Genomic DNA, 22,709 nt, shown 5'->3' on the forward strand with positions numbered 1-22,709 from the left:
CACATACATAAAACATAGGGTTGAAACCCAAACAAAAGAGCGAGGAGTACCTCTAATAAATAACACACGCACACAGGACGAGACCCGTAATCATCTGCGCAATCCACAATGGCACAAAAGCCAAAACACACAGCACAGGTACTCACACGCACCAACGGACATGGGAACAATAATGGAAAGCCCAATCGAAACCAAAGGGCACACTTATACAAGTACTAATCAGTGGAAATAGGGGACAGGTGTGCGTAATGAAAGCTTCTGCCAGGTCTACAGTCTCTTTCTGGAGGAACTTGTGCAGTCCCTCAGTTATAGAAAGAAGGGACTGATACATCAGTAGCAAATACACGGTGGAGTACTGATGAAGCTTTGCTCTCAGACCAACAGCCATTGGGGATCCAATGGCAGATAGACAATCAAAAATAGCAGTTAGTGTCCAGGACTGCATTTATGGACTGCAGCTGGCATGCCCAGCAAGTGTTTGAGAGCTGTACAAGTTCAGCTGATGCTATTCCAAGTTTGGACTGGGCTTTTTTGAACTTGTAGTGGTTAACTAGGGATGTACAGAAAAACGAATACACGTTCTCCAAGAAAGTGAAAAACTCAGCACTCTGAAATGTGCTTGTACACCTCCTTTGGACCCACTCATGACAGCTGCACCATCATTGGTCTGTGCAACGCACTTTAGGCCTGCAACCCCTCTCATTTGGCGCTGCTGTTGCAACTCATTTGCTATCGATTGGGTATCAAATGGCTTGATATCTGTAGGGTGCTAGTAAACGCTCCTTAACTGTCCCCTCTGTCACATACCTAACACGCAGAGCCAACTGTTCAGACTGCCCATCCCTCGCCTCATGCGCCATAATGGCATACATTCCAGGCTTTGACATCTCAGAGACTATGGTGTTCGTAATCTCTTGAGCACAGCATTCGATCATATCATTCTGAGATTCTGGAGAGCGATACGTCGCATTTGATGGAGTACTGTACTTTTGCAGGAAAGGGTCAAACTCCTTCAAAAGCTCCATACATTCAAGAAAGTTCCCTCTATTTGTGCTTTCACTAGATTCACCATTGGCACGGAAAGAGAGTCCCTGTCACCCTAACACTGAGGTGACTGCAACAATTCTCCCCATACTCCTTTCTCTCTGCAATATCACTAGCATGGGCAGATGTTAAAATCTGAGCAATGTTCCCATGATTGCTAGTTGCCTGGTAGCTTTGCCATGCCACAACACTGTCTCTGTGTGTTTGTGCCATCTCATGTTTACCGAAGATAAACAAAGCTTTTTTTCACATTTTTGCAGCCATTACTGACAAAATAATCAAATGTAATGTTTTTTCCAAAAGCTCTACATGGAAAGCAAAAAGCTGTGTTTTTGTGGACAGAGTACTCTACCCAATTGTATTTCTCAAACCAGCAGTGCTAAAATGCCCTTTTCTGTGTACCAAAACTTTCGTATGGGTAACTTTTCAGCTTCACTTGTCTGGGCCCTGTGTCTTTGTCACCTAAACCACTCTCATTTCTGGAAGGAGTTGCTGCAGCGGCTTGATTACTTTCTTTCTCTGGATCTGTTTGTTGTCCCACTCGCTCTGGATCTGTTTCTTGTCCCTCTTTCTCTGGGCATGTTTGCTCTCTCTCCCTTATACAGCTCGCATGTTGATCTTTGCCTTGCACAGAAGCCTCTCTTTCTGCATGACCCTTTAAGATATCATGAACATCATTTATTTATGCCTAACAAAAGTAAGACATATGCTGTACACATTTAACTGAAAGCTTAAACATCTACTCGCTTTTTTTATCACTAACTTTCATCAGACATGCTCCTACAGCCCTGTCAGCCTCCAGCTTCTTTCCTTCATTCTTGTCTGCTGTGTTTTGACATTAATTGTTATTAAACTTGTATTTACAGTAACTCAAGGCTTAATAGGTGATTAATCAGTTTAGGTTTGAATTTGTTTCTTTGAACTGGTAAAATCTTAATTTCTCAACGAATTGGCCTTCGGCAGAGCTGCTGGCACTGCCTCTCTTGAAGAATTTCTGTATGTCCATCTAACGTTAGTTGTTAGCTAGCCTACAGTTGAGAAATTGAGGATAATACAATGACATTGTGATCAACACTATGTCACCTTTTCTACACATCACCGACTGATAATTGTTTTGTAATGGCGTACTGAATGAAAGCAATTGAGTATGAAAAGATATGTGCATGATGTTATGTCATCTGTCTCATTTATAGCCTGGCACAGATAGCAAAACTACATTAAATACAACATTAATTAGATATCATCGCCACATAACTTATGTCGAATTTAAAAGACACCGTTAACGTTACCGTTAGCTAGCTCGCAACGTCTGTTACACTGTAGCCTACAGGCAGCCTCACATAAAAACGTATTGGTTAACAAAGCTTTGATTATGACCAAAGTCTATAGTAGTGAATACTCTCTCTCTGTTCTAACTTACAACAAATTCACACCGTAGGCTATCTGCATGAATCCGTCCTGTCAGAGCCTTTTCCTGTCCGTTTACTGTTAGTCTCAAGCCACAAAAGTAACTAACGTTAACCAAAATGTTAGCTACAAGTAGGCCTAACAGTCACTAGCGCATGCAGCAGCCTCCCCCAGGTCCTAGTGCCCACCCGGTAAGAAGTTTAAAATGCGATTGAACAGTTGCCGGGGGAAAAAAATCACAGAGAAAATATATCGACTGATATATTGATTTATTCGGGAGGGTTAATGAATATTTTAGGGGGCTAGGTCTAGCGACATCCCTGATAAGCAAACAACCAAAATATCAATAGCCACTACAATGTCAAAACATTTTTGTCATGAATTCAATACCAATTGCTTGATTTTGCGGACCCGCGACTATGATGTATCAATGTTAGTTAGCCAACATTAGCATGCTAGCGATGCTAGTCAGCATAGGTTGCTACATGATAATCAGCTTGCGTTAGCTAGCGAGCTAGCCAGCCTAGCAAGCTCTAGTCCAAGCGAAACAGATGCAACCCTGCTGGCTAACGGCTACTTAGATGACCAGTAGTGACAGTGAGGTCTCTATGAGATTCAAGGCTTTAATGAGTGCCATTGTGCAGAAATGGCAAAGAAAATACTGGTTTATGAGCTAAGTTAGCTAGCAAGATAGCTATGACAGTTACCAGTGTGCATGCACAAATGCATGACTACAAATTGCATCAAAGTCAAGAAGGCATGCAGAATGGACTGCCTCTCTGGGACTTGACTGCCCCATCTAGCTAGCTAGTAGAGGGGTACAAAAATGCTGGTGCACAGATGCATAGCTCATGCAATTATCTTCTGTTCTAGTCAATGACATTACATGTTGCAAAGTAAATACCTGCATAAAATCTCTCATTGCATGCTAGCGCATACAATCTCTAGTTGTATTTTTTTTGCATAGGAAAAGGGACTCACCCAACAAATCCTTTGAAGGGGGATACACATTAATGATAGCTTGTGACTGAGGATGAAAAACCCGGTGACCACTAGATATCCTCGTATACCCATGTTTAGATCAAATGCACCTGATTTTTAAATCAGTACTGTGTGAATGAGAAGGCCAAACTATTTTGAGGTATCTATAAGTGTTTTTTATACTCAGCAGGTAGGGGCCTATATGGAAGCCCTAAAGCCCAAGACATAGACTCTTGCAATTATCTAGTTTGAACGACTTAGTATCTTGTTTGAACAGCTTTTTTCTAAGTTGTTCAAACAAGATACAATCTGTGCACAAGGCGAGACCCAAATGCAGACACAGGAGGCAGATGGTTGGAGTCTTACAATGTTTATTCATCCAAAGGGATAGGCAAGAGATCGGTCGTAGACAGGCAAAAAGGTCAAAACCAGATCAGAGTCCAGGAGGTACAGAGTGGCAGACAGGCTTGTGGTCAAGGCAGGCAGAATGGTCAGGCAGGCGGGTACAAAGTCCGGGAACAGGCAAGGGTCAAAACCGGGAGGACTAGAAAAAGGAGAATGCAAAAAGCAGGAGAAGGGGAAAACCGCTGGTTGATTTGAAAACATACAAGACTAACTGGCACAGAGAGACAGGAAACACAGAGATAAATACACTGTGGAAAATAAGCGACACCTGGAGGGGGTGGAGACAATCACAAGGACAGGTGAAACAGATCAGGGCGTGACAGATACTTAGTTGTTTGAACAAGTTACCTTGTTTGAACAACTTAATTGTTATTTTGTCTTATTAGGCCTAATTTGTTATGCAGCTTGTCAGACCTGTAGTGCTGGCTTGCTGCAGCCATTCATTCACTGATTCCATGCATTGACATGATTATTCATTGACAGTTCTTTGATAGCCTAAAGCAGGGCTGCTTTTGAGCATGTACTGTAAGTGGGCAAGTGTGGAGCGAGGAGTAGAGCGTAGTTGAGCAGATTTTTAAAAAAATGGCGTCTGCGTTGTCTTTTCGCTCTGGTACTGCTTAGCCACATGCTCTGGGCATGCTCTGCCTTGCATTTTCCATTTCCTTTACCACTATTCTTTTAATTAGGCCTATTTGGTTGTAATAATTTAGCCTACCCCACTCACAGTAGCCTATATCAAGTTTATATTCTACTTTCTAACTTTCTGACCTCGCAGTAAACAACTCATTGGCCTCAGCCTAGTCCACTTGAATCTCCTCTAATGCTCTCCCCATTCACAGTAGAAGCATGAAACAAGGTTCTAAAGACTGTTGACATCTAGTGGAAGCCTTAGGAAGTGCAAAATGACCCCACAGACACTGTAGTTTAGATAGGCAATCACTTGAAAAACTGCAAACCTCAGATTTCCCGCTTCCTGGTTGGATTTGTCTCAGATTTTTGCCTGCCATATGAGTTCTGTTATATTCACAGACATCATTCAAACAGTTTTAGAAACGTCAGAGTGTTTACTATCCAAGTCTACTAATAATATGCAAATATTTGACTCTGGGCCTGAGGAGCAGGCAGTTTACTCTGGGCACGCTTTTCATCCGAGCGTGAAAATACTGCCCCCTGTCCCAAACAGTTTTTAAGTAGATTACTGCTATGTGACTTGTTTCAGGAATCTAGGCGTATGTTGCGCGTCACTACTTCACAGGAGCGCCATTTGAACATAAACTTTTTTTTTAAATCAATATGTGTTTTTTGGCAGAAATGTCTTCTGGAACATGTGAATTTTCATGTGCCTTAATAACAAACGTGTATGCCATCTGTAAATACGAATACATTTTTTAAATTACGAGCCTAGTTGGTTTAGCTACAGAAAAAGTCAGCAACCTACCCACTAGCCATGATTGGCTGAGATAATGAGTGGTCTGGACATGCTGAGAGATGAGTTCAGATTGGTCTGCCATGTAGCAAGCTTCTGTCTATAACATGAGATGGTCAGTATGTGTATGTAATGCTACTTTTTTTGATAGATGTCACATAGTAGAACTGCATAAGTGTTGCTCTACACTCTCTGGAGGACCAAGTTTTGAAATCAGTGGAATTCAAGTATGATAGCTAGTGGAGATGGAGAAAATTCTGGTGTTTGATTGCAAATATGCAGACGGAGTCAAAAAGAGGACACACAGAAGGCTGTTGTAATCCAGAGACAGGTGTTTTATATATCTTCAAACTAAGGGCAACCATGGCATCCATGACAGAGGAAGAAGCATCCATCCATGTATACGGGTAACATAGCTAGCTACATTTTCAGATATTACACATTTCAAATTTTGTCAAAAAGTCCAAATGTATTGTTAGCTGGCTGGCTGACTGGCTGGCTAGCTAGCTAACGTTACGTGTACGATCTGTGTTGTAATATTATTCGTATCTCAGAGCCATTTGCATTGCTAGTTATAGCCTAATGTTAGCTAGCTAACATTGAACCTGCTTGGTTAGCTAACTGCAGATTCATGCAGGGTAGTAACATTATGATTTGGGATTGTGGTTCATTGTTTAGCTAGCTAGCTACATGTATAAATAAATGACTCCACTATGCAAGTAACTATTTCAAAAAAATGTTTATGTCACTGCGACAACTGTCGATAGACGTAGCTGGTAAATTCGCGCAGAATAACTGCCAAATTTACGACCTCTCAACACCTGTTGAATATGGCCGGTGTCAGTAAACGTTGGCAAAAGTGTAATTAAATTGTTGGCAGCAGCACAATTGCAGTCACCAACACTCTGAATAACAGAAAAACAGCCTAACCAGCTCTGCTAGGAAGACTAAAATGGTCAGTGAGCTGTTCTTTAATTTGTGTCTGGAAGTAGCTAGCAGGCTAGCCATCGTTAGCCAGTTAGCTTGGGTGCTTGACTGCTGTTAGGCAGAACGCTCGGATCAACCCTACACCTCAGCCAGAGCGTTCAGTGTGCGCTCTGAATGCTCCGAGACCGAAATGCTCTAAATTTACAAACGGACAATCTGACAACGCTACGAGTGTACGAACGCACATAGCACACTCTAGCACTCCAGATTAAATTATGAACACACCCGTAGTATAAACCAGCCTTTAGTCTTGAAATCTTTGGTTGTTTAGTACATAGCCTCACGTGAATCCTCAGAGATGGGTGGGTCTAAAGCTTAAGAGGGTGTGAACGATGCTGAATGGGTGTAGACAAAGAAGAGCTCTCCAGTACATACCAAAATATTCAAGGGCCATTTTCCCCAAAATTTGGTTACAAGTTTATCAATTGTCAAAGCAGAATTACTTTCTCATTGTTCCTCAACTGTAGTGTATGATATATAATTTTCTAGCTCTGAGTCTCTACTTTTATCCAATGTAAAAAAACACAATTTCAAATTTTGCTACATAAGATCGAGCCGGTCGGTCACATATATTGATTATGCCCAAAAATAGCCTACATTTTGCCATTGATTTAATATACTATATTTTCGAGGCAATACAAATAGTTCCTTTCCAGCAATAAATGTCACTCCCTAAACCGCCTGACAAACTTGAAGAAAAGTGTTGATCACTATGTACAGCAGAATCCGAAAAGCCTTCAACAGGAAGTTATCTTTGTGACCATTCTCCGTTGAGTTTTCAAACCGGTCTTTGATACTTGATAGTAGCCAGTAGCTTTTGGAAAATAAAATTACACAGGCTTTTTTAACTAATGAACAGTTTAATTGTTTGTATTTATCACCACCAAATGGTTTGAAATACTGAACAATAATACAGTTGATATTGATAAATGGAGCATCAATTCACTAGTTTGGATTTTGAATCATGTATGGCGAGACTGGATCATTCGCCGGAGACAATAGACCTTGTTTGCTACCTAGCTAGCTTTAGTGATGGGAAACCGAGGCTTTCTGAAGCCTTTGGGGCTTTCACCAAATCATGCAGAAAAACAGTTAATTATTCAGAGAATTTAACACAATGCACATTAGTGACATCTGCTGGTCAGCAATGAAAAGCAGCGGTTGATGTTTATATACGTTTTTTCACACTATTCATCAAATCTCTATGGCGCAGCGGTTATTTGCAAGTCTTCGTAGCCTACAATAATTTATCATTGCAGGTTTGCACTTTCCTTAATGCTTCCCTTTTTTTCTGTGAATCAATTTTTTTTGCTGTGTCACATAAAAATGTTTTCAAAATAATATTACCTTCGCCGGGATTCAACCCTGTCGTCTGAGTGTTCTGGTCCCCGAGACCCCGACTCTATCTGCATCTACATGAAACAAACCTAACTACATTGTAAGTACGGTGTCCAGTAGAGGCTGGTGTTTCAAGGCAGCTTGGTATCAAAGAATGCACCGGAACTACAGCCAAATCAGTAGGATCTCGCATTTTGCAACACATGGTTTGAAAATGCAAAGTTTGTTTGCTCAAGTAAGTAACGTTACTGCTTTCCTTAATTTGTGTGTGTAGTTTTACATGTGTAACGTTAACATCAATGAGGACAATAAGCTACTGTAGCTAGCCAAGCTAGTTAACATTAATTGGCTAGCTTGCTAACATTAGATGGCTTGGTAACACTAGCTTGGCTAACACGAACTTGGCTGTTACTTGCTGGCTAGCTAGTTAAATGATGATACTGTAAATGTTAAGTTGGCTAGTTTGCTATCTGATTATGACCTTGCTAGCCGAGTTACTTAGCTAGATAGCTTGCTGATGTTAGATGGTTTGTTAACGACTAGCTAGCTAACAACATTAATGTTGTATGAACATTAAGAGGAGAAAAAAAGCCCCTTTTTATTAATGTAGCTAATCTGGTGTGTCTTTCAATTAGGGCAATGGCCAGCTCCAGCATTGTATTCACCACAACACCATGTGGATTAAGTCTCAAACTGAAGGTGGCATTCTGCCTTTTCCCTACAGTTCAGCGGTTAGCTTCGCCACGACTGGCTCATGTGAACTACAATCTCAACGCTGTGTTTTAACATTTTAGAAATGTCAATAATCATCGCTTGCGATATGGCTCTTGAAACATATGGCCCTTTTATCAGCGAGAAAGTATCCTTCAAATAAAAAGATACACTTACTGTAGCAGTTTTGCACAGATCCATACAGCTATGGTTGCCTCCATCCGACAAAACTACACTTCCGCTACACTTCCCGAGTTACACTTACACAGAGGTGTTCAGCGCACGCTAGATAGCTAATTAGCACCGGTGGTTGCCTCTGTCTTCCGTCTGTTTTCCATAAACAAGCGCTGTAACATGGAGATATGGCCGTCTGGAAACACTAACCTTATAAAAGTGTGTATAAATGATTATTTCTTGCTGATATGAAAGATAAGGTCCTTATGCTTCCAAAACCGTACCACAAGCGATGTGTGTTAAATGTTCAGACCGAGCGTTGAGGCTCTTAACAAAACTCCCCCATACGTACTGTAAGACGCCTTCATGAAATTGTATTGGTCACATACACATGTTTATTAGATATTATTGCGGGGGTAGCGAAATTCTAATGATTCTCATGTTTAATGGAACTGAGAGTCATGATCCAGGGATGCATCTGGATGTTATAGCCAAGGAGGTACTGTACTGTCTGTAACGTTACATTCACTTAGCCCAGATTAGACTTTGTTCAATATTGCCCAGATTAGACTCTGTTCATTCTTGCACAGTATATACTTCATTTCAATGTAAATTTGTTTAAAACAGGGCCAGGAGTGAGACATTACAACGGGCCGAGGATGGCAAGTTTTGGCTGTAGACATGAAGATAAGAGCATACCTGCTTAATAAATGTAAATATTTATTGGAAATATCTGTCTTTACAGACTGAATGTATATGTGTGTATGTGTGTATATATATATATATATGGGGTGGGGGAGGCAAATATGTTATCATAGTGTGTCATTTGTAGTACTTATCTTGTATTTTGTAGCTTAAGTTTTTGGCTGTAATGCCAAGGACCTGAAGTCGACAGTTTGCTACCTTACATTCTGTCAAACTGTCTTGCCATCACCACAACCTGGACTGGGGCAGGTTATAAGGCCTGTTTCAGGGACTTGTTTCTGAAGACCATTCTTCACAGTAAGTTTTGATATTATTACATGTGTTACACTTGTTTTCTTTAATTTTAAGTACATTGTTAAACTTGTGTAAGACCATGTGTGATTCAAATGTAAAATGTTTCGTTGTGTATAGGAGCCATTCGGAAGAACCCTGCAACCCGGGATGCCAAAGTTGAGGGGATCCAGATTCAGGTCACCTATTACCTGAAAGGGGACTCCGATTTTGAAGGCGGGAGGCAGAGCGCACAGGCTAGATAGATCCTAATAATCCCCTTAGCCCTCCCCCTCGTTTTCGAGTGTCCCTCTGTGGGGGAGTGGCACTCGAAAACTAGTGCTAAGGTGAGCTCAATTAGGCCTAGGGAATGGGACATCACCACATCACTCACGCACATCAGAAACTACCAATGGATACAATACAATTAATTAACGACAAGCCTTGTGTTTTTCACAATGCCTGTACTGGCGGCAGTAATAGCTTTCCATATATTTGTCATGCAACGAATACGTTGTTGTGGAAATTCTTACACAGGGAAACTCTGAGACAATCATAAATGAATCATTGTTTATTGTCAGCATACTGAAGAGGTTCCAACAAACTTGCTGCACCATAGTGAATGTCTGTCAGGAGCTCTAATGGGGCAGTCCCGTTTAGTTCCCTTTATATACTGCAGACAAGTCATATTTGCATGATTTAGCTTATTCAGAATTAATTAATCATTAACGTTTGCTTCATTCATGTAACCAACAAATACTGGGTCATGGATGTGACAGATCAATACCTCACAAGGCTTGAGCTGATATCTTGAAATTGAAAGGTTCTGGGCGTACTGCCAAATTGCAGACACTGATAGTGAGGATTCATTCAATCAGTCACTTGCATGAACACAGAAATTGGTTTATAGAAAAGCACAAACAGAGAACAAAGAAATGTATAAATAGAAAATCACCAACATAACATTTTCCGTCACAACATAATTACCATATGAGGAGGACTAGCTCGCTAAGCTAGCACACAGTGCCTCCTGAACATCTCCCCTTGCCGTTGTTAACAGAACTGTGGGAAAACAGTGGTTGACATGCAGGGGCGAAGGATACTCTACCGGTGTGTACTAGCAACCATTGTCGCTCCAACCTCTTTTGTGGAGTTTTATCAATGGTTGGCATCCAATGTTATGGTGCAATACCTCCATCTACTGTACCATCTAACCCTGCCTCTTGCCCATATACTGGAGTTATAGCTTAAAAAGTATGCAGGAATGCCCACATCAAGTGGTGCTGCAGTTGCACCCTTCTCTGTCGATTGGCTTCGTTTGGCGGCCCAACTAGAAAAGGCACTACCCCTCACTCAAAGTTGAATTTGAACACCACTCCAACTCGATGCGGCTCGCACAAAACAGAGGGAGAGGGCTAAAGGTGTCCGTATAAATAGGTTTGGTTTCCTCCCAGCAGAACTCGGCTAGGCGCTGTGAACGTCTGTGCCCACATACTCCATTAAAATAACTTTACTTGAAAAACATGAAAAAAACTATTGGTCCTTCTTGAGATGCCGTACGCAACAACATACAGTAACACTTCCTCAAAATATTCAGAATCAATCTAAGATAATTCAAGAAATCTGTCTTTCATTTTTACGTTTTTGCCAAGAAGGTCTTAGTCGCACAATTTTACATCTAACTAAGATGTTTGGTACAGTATTTCTCAAGTGAAAAAATTATCATTTAAATTAGTTGTCTGTCTTTGAATGACAACACACCCTTCATTGAAAAATCCCTACTGTTGACCAATCACAGACAAAGGGGATTAGACTTCGGCTACCAAATTTCGACTTGCCTCAAGAAAATGTTTTGTGTACTCAAACACCTGGAAAAAGACCTGCCGAACGCTGCAGAACACCAAAAGAAAGAAAAAAACCCACAAAAGTTTTTTTAAACTTTAGGGGGAGGGCTAAGGGGGTATTGGAATTTAACCTAAGTCTGGGACCACCTGTCTCAAAGCCAGTCTTTACCGCCAAGCCACAAGACGGTTTCAACAGCTGAACCATGGGCTGACTTCTGCACCCTAATACACTTAACTTTTATTTATATTCTGTACACACTGAACTTACTTTTCTCTACCAGACCAATGCAATAGTTATGTCACCTCACTGCACTGCTAATGTATATACTTTCATATAATTCAATGCTGCTACTGTACTGTACCTTATTCCAATCACTATGCACATGGGCAAACACAGTCCATACTTTATCCCTATAATCTTATTTTCTTTTATCTGCATGCCTCTTGTACTTTATGTAGTTTATTTAGTATTTTTATTAGTATGTTATATTTACAATGTTTTTATTTGTATTAACCTTTATTTATTCGCCCAATTTGAGACTAGTGTCTAATTTTCAATGGTGCCCTGAGGACATTTTTTTTTTGTTCCCCTCACTAGCTCTGACTGCTGGTATCTACTTTATTGAGGAAAATGTTTATATGACTGTGAAAAGTGATTGTCCCACCTAGTTATCTTAGGTTGAATGCACTAACTGGAAGTCGCTCTGGACAAGAGCATCTGCTAAATGACAAAAATGTTAATTAAAGTCAATCAAAACAACTGCACTCCTCGGTGAACTCGATGGAGACCCAAGGAACCTAAGACATTAACCAACCCTGTGAATGGGTTTGGTATCTCATGTTTTTATACTTTAACGACAAAGTTAAGTAAGTCAGAAGCTTGAAAAGTAGAACTTTGTAAACAAAAAGGGACTAATAAAGTGATGTACGGGACTTTAATGAGGACCAGCCAACATTTTGATACGGGATGCAGTGGTGAGTATTAGAACTGTCACCTGTGATAAAGTGAAGGGTGTTATGGTAGACGGCATCGACATATGGAACGCCGTTTGGGTCTTTATGTGTCAAAAAAGATACGTCAAATAACACTATCTGACGTGTCAAATAAGCTTATTGACCAATCAGGACCTGAAAATGACTGCACGTCACATAATTTAACACCTTCATTAATTTTTGATGTTGTTATTACTCATTGATTACACTATCACTCGTATTTCAAATGTCACAATGATTCACCGATACGTATGCTATGATGCTGGTAAAGTTTGGTCTGGCGCCCGTGCTGCTGCTGCACGAGCACAGACACACTTACCCAAGCTCTAGAGTAGACAGTGCTGGTCGTAAAAAAAGCTAGCTAGCTGATAGATTCAAACAATGTTCTTCCCTGACTTTCAAATAGGGACTTTTATTTTAAAGGCAAACTGCAAATTCCACTATTGTGGCTAATCCTTATTGTGGCTAGCTACACAACACATTACCCAGTCCGGTCAAGCCATAGTAGTCAGATGAAGCTAGCTGGCTGCTTATAACGCTAGTTTTGGGCAACAGGGTTAAGTAGCAGGCTAGCTAGTTATTTCATTATGAGAACAACAAGTGGCTAACTAGCTAATACTTACTCACATGGATTCCTAAATCATTGCTAAGAATATTGAAATCGGCTGCAGTTTTTACTGTTCATTGTTTTCAGGCTGGTTGCATTGGCGCTAGCTAGGTACAGTGCCTTGCAAAAGTATTCATCCCCCTTGGCGTTTTTCCTATTTTGTTGCATTACAACCTGTAATTTAAATGTATTTTTATTTGGATTACACGTAATGGACATACACAAAATAGTCCAAATTGGTGAAGTGAAATATAAAAAATAACTTGTCTAAAAAATGGGAAAGTGGTACGTGCATATATATTCACCCCCTTTGCTATGAAGCCCCTAAATAAGATCTGGTGCAACCAATTACCTTCAGAAGTCACATAATTAGTTAGATTGCACACAGGTGGACTTTATCACATGATCTGTCACATGATCTCAGTATATATACACCTGTTCTGAAAGGCCCCAGAGTCTGCAACACCACTAAACAAGGGGCACCATCAAGCAAGTGGCAACATGAAGACCAAGGAGCTCTCCAAACAGGTCAGGGACAAAGTTCTGGAGAAATACAGATCAGGGTTGGGTTAAAAATAAGCAAACATGTTTGGTGTTTGCCAAAAGGCATGTGGGAGACTCCCCAAACATATGGAAGAAGGTACTCTGGTCAGATGAGACTAAAATTGAGCTTTTTCAAGGAAAATGCTATGTCTCGGGCAAACCCAACACTTCTCGTCACCCCGAGAATAACAAGCCCACGATGTTTTTCATCGGCAGGGACTGGGAAACAGGTCAGAATTGAAGGAATGATGGATGGAGCTAAATACAGGGAAATTCTTGAGGGAAACCTGTTTGTCTTCCAGAGATTTGAGACTGGGACTGAGGTTCACCTTCCAGCAGGACAATGACCCTAAGCATGCTGCTAAAGCAACACTCGAATGGTTTAAGGGGAACATTTAAATGACTTGGAATGGCCTAGTCAAAGCCCAGACCTCAATCCAATTGAAAATCTGTGGTATGACCTAAAGATTGCTGTATACCAGCGGAACCCATCCAAATCGAAGGAGTTGGAGCAGTTTTGCCTTAAAGAATTGGGCAAAAATCCCAGTTGTTAGATGTGCCAAGCTTATAGAGACATACCCCAAGAGACTTGCAGCTGTAATTGCTGCAAAAGTTGGCTCTACAAAGTATTGACTTTGGGGGGTGAATAGTTATGCACGCTCAAGTTTACGGTTTTTATGTCTTATTTCTTGTTTGTTTCACAATAAAAAATATTTTGCATCTTCAGTGTGGTAGGCATGTTGTATAAATCAAATGATACAAACCCCCCAAAAATCAATTTTAATTACAGGTTGTAAGGCAACAAAATAGGAAAAATGTCAAGGGGGGTGAATACTTTTGCAAGCCACTGTACCAATCTAAAGATAGCTAGTTACCCCAGAAGTTGCTGATAACATGTGTGTCAAATATATTTGCAAACATGTTTGATCCTGCTCGTTTGAGCCAGATCTAATTTCAAATGCTCACACAGACGTTTTCACATTTGGTCGAACAAATAATGTCTTATTACCATCGCGGTATTGTACAGCTTTGACAGTGATCGTAATGGTGGCGCTTGGCTTGCAAGTGCAAATTCACCACACTCAACATTCTATAATGGAATTGTGTTATTTGACATGTCAAATCAAAAGCTTATTTGATGCGTCAAATAGGGTTATTTGACACACAAACAGCGTTCCATATCCACAAGTTTAAGAGTAGTGGCTGCTGAAATCTGATAAATGGTGACAAGAACTGTCAGGAAAGTATTCAGGTGTTTGTCAATCAATTGCTGTCATTCTTATTCATGGATAGTACAACTCCTTCCAACAAAGTCAAATGATTTAGTGATAGATTTGAAATAGTCATTTTACCATAGCTCTAGAAAAACATTTACAGTATAGAGGCTGGCAATGTTTGGACTGGATGTCTGATGTAACTGACTTTGCTTTACTCAGTAAATGTCCTTTCATGTAAAGTAAGTCTGTCTCACAAACATGCAATCTACTAAAAAGCTATTAAAGATGAACACACTGTACTTGTCTTAATCTGGCCTACTTAGGGGTGTTTGATACACCGGTGGTTCAGTGTTTGCATTGATTTGCAAACAGCATCAATCATGTGGACGGGCCAGTAAACAGCCGTGTGCGAGTCCCAATGTGTTTGTGTGTGGTGCCATAAGTGCATTAGGACTTGAGGGTTTACACCTTTCCGTACTAACTTAAGTTTGAGGGGGTCGACGAGTGCATTTTGGGGATGGAGGATGGTATGTGTGTGTGTGTGTTTAGTCTGAGTATAGGGACACTTAGGTTGTCAATTTGAAGGGATCAGGGAAACTCAGGACAGGAAAATAGGAGAGGAAATGAGTGAGGACAGCAAGTATAAGCTTAGTTGATGCACAATGCTGTTACTACCACACTGTAAAAAAAATAAGAATTATCCTGTAATTGTCTTGCTAAATTACTGTATAATCAACGGTCACATACTGTATAAACCTAACACAGTTGATTACCATAAATGACATTGCATTATGGGAAAAAATTTAACAGTCGGGAAATATTAGATGTATTTTAGACATTACTGTTAAAAGCTATGTAAAACACAGTAGCAGTTCACTTATTGTATTTGTAAATATTCAAAATGATTGATTGATTGATTAATCTTATGCTACACAAAGATAAATAGCATGTTTGTAAACTAATCCAATCAGTTAGTTTGATTATGTTTTTTTTTTGTTTTGCACCCAACACTGAAATGGTTGTTCCAGTTTAAATGGCTTAGGGAGTCACCTCACAAAGTGCCTGACCCTGGCAGTCATTCTGACTGCAGGTTGCAGGTGAGAATACATTCCAACTGTTGGATATCCTAACTCTGACTGGTTTCCAATAGGAATTACACATCACTTTGCAAGCCAGCATAATGTGATTTACAGGTAGGGTTGCAAAAGTGTGGTACCTTTCCCAAAATTCCCATGTTTTCCAGAATTCCAGTTGGAAGATTCCTCCAGGATTTCTGGGAATTTTGAGAAAGTTACCAGAATTTTGCAACCCTAAATCATGATTTTCAGGCCACTGTGTAAGAGTAAAACTAGGACCTCAAAATAAGGCCTTATGAATACATATTGTGTTATAAAATAAAAATGTTATGATAGCATATTTGCTTAGGATCTTACTTGTTGAAGGCTACAGGACAGAACATTGATGAATACAACAACATCTCTCTTTCACTAACGAATACAGTCATGGGTGGTACTACTATTCATTCGAAAGGAAAGGCACTCTGGGAAATATGCAAATATAGCTTTACAGTAAGAGTACAGTGACTTGCGAAAGTATTCACCCCCTTGACATTTTTCCTATTTGTTGCCTTACAACCTGTAATTAAAATTGATTTTCTGGGGGTTTGTATCATTTGGGGCGGCAGCGTAGCCTAGTGGTTAGAGTGTTGGACTAGTAACCGGAAGGTTGCAATTTCAAATCCCCAAACAGACAAGGTACAAATCTGTCGTTCTGCCCCTGAACAAGGCAGTTAACCCTCTGTTCTTAGGCCATCATTGAAAATAAGAATTTGTTCTTAACTGACTTGCCTAGTTAAATAAAGGTAAAATAAAGTTGATATACACAACATGCCCACTTTGAAGATGCAAAATACTTTTTATTGAGAAACAAACAAGAAATAAGAAAAAAAAAGAACTTGAGTGTGCATACCAATTCACCCCCCCCCCCTTCAAGTCAATACTTTGTGTACTTTCAATACTGACCCGTTTCCCAGTCCCTGCCAATGAAAAACATTGTGTGCATGTTATTCTCGGGGTGATGAGAGGTGTTGTGTTTGCGCGAGACATAGCATTTTCCTTGATGGCCAAAAAGCTCAATTTTAGTCTCATCTGACCAGAGTACCTTCTTCCATATGTTTGGGGAGTCTCCCACATGCCTTTTGGCAAATACCAAACATGTTTGCTTATTTTTTTCTTTAAGCAATGGCTTTTTCTGGCCACTCTTCCATAAAGCCCAGCTCTGGGAGTGTACGGCTTAAAGTGGTCCTATGAACAGATACTCCAATCTCCGCTGTGGAGCTTTGCAGCTCCTTCAGGGTTATCTTTGGTCTCTTTGTTGCCTTTCTGATTAATGCTCTCCTTGCCTGGTCTGTGAGTTTTGGTGGGCGGCCCTCTCTTGGCAGGTTTGTTGTGGTGCCATATTCTTTCCATTTTCTAATAATGGATTTAATGGCGCTCCTTGGGATGTTCAAAGTTTCTGATCTTATTTTATAACCCAACCCTGATATGTATTTCTCTACAACTTTGTCCCTGAACTGTTTGTAGAGCTCCTTGGTCTTCATGGAGCCACTTGCTTGGTGGTGCTGCAGTCTGCAGGCCTTACAGAACAGATGTATATATACTGAAATTTCAGATTGTGTTACGGGAATTAAGTTATCAATGTTCTTAAACCGAACTTCAATTAAACTACTCAGTCTGCCCCCCCAGAGAGTGTAAGATTCTGGTTGAATGAAGCAGACGGATAGCCAGCCTACAATGGTCAAAATGTTTATTTATGAGAGCTCTGAAATCCTTACAATGTACAAAGCCTTTTATATTAACACACACACACACACACACACACACACACACACACACACACACACACACACACACACACACACACATAAACTTACATCAGTAGAGAACTCCACCCAGCTTTAGGCGGCTGTATTTTTCCACAGTACACATACATTCCTTATCAAACCTTGCCACCTGTCTTCTAATCTCCTGCCAACTAAGCAGTTCCCAGGCCGTTGTTTCTCTCCGTAACTTAGGGAGGCATCTTCTCCTGTTCCTTTCCCAAGGTCGTCTTATCAACTCTGCCCTGCTCATTTTGAAGTGGTAACAGTGTCTTAGTTTTAAACAGTCTACTCACCCACAGCCATAGCCTTTATAATTTGTAATACATTTCAACAGGTTATATGGTTTCTGAGTGAAATCATTTAGTCAAACTTTTAATCATATAATTTCCATTACAGATTGCACACAGATGGACTTTATTTAACTAATTATGTGACTTCTGAAGGTAATTGGTTGCACCAGATCTTATTTAGGGACTTCATAGCAAAGGGGGTGAATACATATGCACGCACCACTTTTATGTTTTTTTATTTTTTCGAATTTTTTTAAACAACTTATTTTTTGTATTTCACTTCACCTATTTGGGCTATTTTGTGTATGTCCATTACATGAAATCCAAATAAAAAATAAATGTAAATTACAGGTTGTAATACAACAAAATAGGAAAAACGCCAAGGGGGATGAATACTTTTGCAAGGCACTGTTTGTTGCTGTAAAATGTCTACAGCATAATTATTGGTACTGTAAATCAATTTCAGTAGCAACAGTATTGGATAACTTAAAATATGGAATGGTAACATACTGTTCCTTTTTTACAGTAAAAACAAGAGGATTTGTTTTACAGTGTTGTGGTTTGGTTACACACACATACACTAAGCACAATTGTTGCTGTTTAGCAGCTGGGCCATTCCACCTAAAAAAAAATGTGAAAAAAAACAAGAGGATTTTGAGACCTACCATCTCATATTGTTCTGAAATTATTTATGTTAGAAATGGATAAGATTAGGATTCCTTCAACATTATTTTGTTGTTATAATTTGATCTCTGAGAAATAAGCTACTTGACTACACCTAAATTGGCAAATTGTAACTTTATTGATTTATTTTTTTCTCACTTTGATACTATTTTCACAAGTGTATGTCGTGAATTTTCAAAACGTTTAATACAAAACTCCAAGCTGGTAACGCTTGTAACGCAGCCGGTCTTACATTCAAAACCTTTCATTGTTCATTCATTTTGTTTGTAGACCTCTTCCACCACGCAACCGTTGATCCGAAATAAGTTTTCTGTGAAATGATTACATTGGTTTAATCACCAAAACACCACATAATATCTTCTCAATTTAGTTCTTCAAACAACCAATTCATCCAATAACAAAAAAATTAAGATACATGTTTACATTTTTCCCTTTGAATGTAGTATGCTAAAGTACTGTACATTTAAGTACATTACACTGTTTTCACATGAGGCAATAATCTTTCACTACTCATGAAAAATTTACTGAACATCACATTTCCATAATTTCTATCCCATGTGTGATCACTGAAGATATCTTTCACAATGTAATCAAATGAAAAAAACGGGCACTAGTTTGTATCAAGCCTGTCTTGAACATTTGGCCATAGGGTCTCATTAAAATCGCAGTAAATATCCTCATTGTTCATGCACCTGGGGAAAAACCTTTTGTGATGGCGAATCCAAGCCTGACATATAGTACGTCTGGATTGAAATCATTGCATGCCTCATCCATGGCCTAAAGGAGGGTGGTACACTCATGGGGATGGCAATCATACATCTTCCACCTGGATTGTAAATGTGTATTTTATTGTACTTATGTATTGTAGTGGTCCTGTATGTGGCTCAGTTCAGAAGAGCATGTCACTTGCAACAGCAGAGTTATGGGTCTGAATGGCTGTCACATACCAAAATGTGTGGACTGTTGTCACTTTGGATAAAAGTGTCTGTACGTAAATGATATATATTACGGTATTGGCCAATGCAATTTTAGTAAAGCAGGGTAACCCCCCCCTCCCCCCAAATCCCCCTCCCCCAAACCAAAAGTTTAAGATATCATCAATTAAGAGCAGTCGGATTAAGTAATAGTAAAATGTCTTAACAAAAGAGAAGAGAATCATATCAAACATAGTGTGAACTGCCTTTTTGATTATCTGTTTTGAGTTTTGTACTAAGAGTTGTGATAATCTACCACATACTTTTTTCCCCTGTTCAATTTAGTAACTGAAGCTGTTGGGTTTACGCAGTCCTACATCCTGATAGTACCAGGTTCTGACCACTAGATGGTGCTGTTCTCGCTATTAAGTGATTCCATTTTTAGGAATCCCACCACCACCACCACCACCACACATTGTTAAAGGGATAGTTCACCAGTCTAAGCAGTCTATTGACCAGGTATGACAGCAACCCAAATGTAATATTGTAATTTAGGTGAACTATCCCTTTAACAATGGGGGGGGATTTAAAAATAAATACAACTTAATAGCAAGTAAGAACCTGGTGATATCAGGATGTAAGATGGGAGGGAAACATCACCAAATTCACTGAGAATACATATTATCAAATTCATTTACTGTTTTCATTCTCAGAGATCATTTGAAGACCTAACAAACAACTACATTTATGAGAAAAAGTTTTGATTTATTGAATTCCATTTAAGAGTTTTCTGCTATTTTAAATGAGCACTCCATGTGTTCATGCGTCTGGTTTCTCTGTTCTGTTGCCTCAGCGCGATTAGAAATGCGTGGTATGCGTGTGCCACGATTGGGAATCAGTAAGCTTCTATGAGTTGGAAGAACATTTTGTAAAGTGTTCAATTTAAGAACTGTGAATAAATATTGTGATTAGGTCTGCTTTAGATGAATGTAGGCTACCAATGTAGCAATGTACACTGAACACAAATATGAACGCGACATGCATCAATTTCTAAGATTTTACTGAGTTACAGTTCATATAAGGAAATCAGTCAATTGTGTGACAAAACTGCACATTTTAGACTTTTTATTGTCCCCAGCAAAGGTGCAGATGTGTAATGATCATGCTGTTTAATCAGCAACACTTGTCAGTTTGATGGATTATCTTGGTATAGGAAAACATGCTCACTAACAGGGATGTAAACAAATTTGTGCACAATTTGAGAGAAATAAGCTATTTGTGTGTATGGAACATTTCTGGGATCTTTTATTTCAGCTCATGAAACTTGGGACCCAACACTTTACATGTTGCTAATATATTTTTGTTTAGTGTATATGGACATTTACTGATTCAGAAGCTTTTCTTTCAGCTGTTGCCAGTGTATTGTTAGTGTACTACACTTATTTGATATTTGTAATTATATTATGTCTCACCGTTGGATCACCAAGAACTGTAAATATACACATTGAGCACTTCAACCTGCTTAATTTCCGCTGATTTCCAGCCTCTACGACCACTACAAGGCCCCTAGGCTATTTTACGTCCAAACTTGAGATAAACATACCAACCGAATCTTAACTTGACGTTGTAGGCTACACAAACGTGTTACATATACAATAAATTGAGTACAGTGTTTCTGTGCTGGGCAACAAAATAAAAAGCCAGCTATAATGAGTGTGTTTTGTTTTTGTTCTAGTGTGCGTGTACTGGGAAGTCGAGGTGTCACTGTGAAGGAGTCAAAGGCAATAAGGTAAGCAGACCACCAGCCAAGGCAAGCACCCTTGGGAGTAACTGTTGCACATTTTTTTCTCATCACACTATTCAATATTCTCTATTTCTGTTTTTATCTCCATCTCTCTCGCTCTCTTTCACTCACACACACACACGCACACACAGGGAGAAAAGGGTTACTCAGGAGAGACTGGTCCACCTGGGTCGGTTGGCTATCCGGGCTCAGAGGGTCACCCTGGAACAGTGGGACCAAAGGTACTTTCCTTACCTGCACTACAGTATGCTCCACATAAGAATTGCCATTAAATGGCAATATTATACATGGCCCGTATTCATAAAGCGTCTAAAATGAGTGCTGATATAGGATTAGTTTGGCCTTTTATAAACTATTATATGGACAGAGGGAACCTGATCTTAGATTAGCACAGTTAGCTATTTAAACTCTTAAATTAACACATGACTGCATTGTAAAAGATTTTGATACAGTTAGCAGTGTACTAGCCTTGAGAACCTAAGGTTGCACGTTTTCATACCTGCGAAAAGAAGCATACCTGAATCATGTCTTGATTGTCTTTCCCAGGGGGACGTGGGCCCTCATGGACCTCCAGGACAATATGGCAATCGGGTAACTTTCCACAATACATGTCAGAGTTTTTCTTTTGCTGTATATTTTATATAATCCTGCAGTTCCTAAGACTTCAATCCTTTTTATTTCTTCAGGGACCTGAGGGTAAAGAAGGATTTGCTGGGACACCAGGTCTACCGGTAAGTGTGTGTGTGTGTGTGTGTGTGTGTGTGTGTGTGTGTGTGTGTGTGTGTGTGTGTGTGTGTGTGTGTGTGTGTGTGTGTGTGTCTTCATCCAGTGTAATATTTGCCAAACTGTTACTCTAGGGCATCCCAGGCCTTCAAGGACCAATGGGCCAACAAGGTGCCCCAGGATGCAATGGAACAGAGGTGCAGTAACAGTGGCTATTGTCGCCATATTCTCTCTATGTGAACCTCTCTGACAAAAGGTAGCACACCAAGCTAGATATGTATGCTCTCTTTCAATGCAGATGTGGACAGATTCACAATTATAGTCACACACTTAAACTACTGTAGACAGCAGTATTAGTAGTGTGTATCACTACTGTTTATCATCATATAGTATCACAATCATGACATATAATGAGACATCCAAAGTGTGTTTCAAATGGCACCCTATTCCCTAAATAGTGCACTACATTTAACCAGAGCCTTGGGTTTCCTGGTCAGAAGTAGTGCAATAAATAGGGAATAGTGTGCCATTTTGGATGCAGTGCCACAGTCATTTTGCATGGCTACCCAGGCTCCTTCATGCAGTCAAACGCTACGCCACGCCAACGGATGTTATTTTATTCTCCGCAATGAGTCTGGATCTGAGTATTGCCCCGACCCTTCACCGAATGCCAACACATTGGACCAGAAACGAATGGTTTGGGCCAGAGCCAGAAAACACGTTGGTAAACCGGCGGTTTGACAATGTGTCATTAGCTTTGA

At 39.9% G+C, this 22,709-nt stretch overlaps 1 protein-coding gene across 2 annotated transcripts in view; it reads left to right on the forward strand.

The window, feature by feature from the left end:
- LOC106568707 (collagen alpha-3(IV) chain) overlaps window positions 1-22,709 on the forward strand; it is a 72,915-nt gene that overhangs the window by 7,665 nt on the left and 42,541 nt on the right. For both annotated transcript variants that reach the window (XM_014139282.2, XM_014139281.2), the window contains 5 exons: window positions 21,157-21,210; window positions 21,357-21,446; window positions 21,772-21,816; window positions 21,912-21,956; window positions 22,083-22,145. In XM_014139282.2, the coding sequence (XP_013994757.2) occupies window positions 21,157-21,210; window positions 21,357-21,446; window positions 21,772-21,816; window positions 21,912-21,956; window positions 22,083-22,145 (297 nt within the window). The remainder of the gene's footprint in view (window positions 1-21,156; window positions 21,211-21,356; window positions 21,447-21,771; window positions 21,817-21,911; window positions 21,957-22,082; window positions 22,146-22,709) is intronic.

This window comes from Salmo salar, chromosome ssa14, assembly GCF_905237065.1.
Source record: "Salmo salar chromosome ssa14, Ssal_v3.1, whole genome shotgun sequence".
Taxonomy (NCBI): domain Eukaryota; kingdom Metazoa; phylum Chordata; class Actinopteri; order Salmoniformes; family Salmonidae; genus Salmo; species Salmo salar.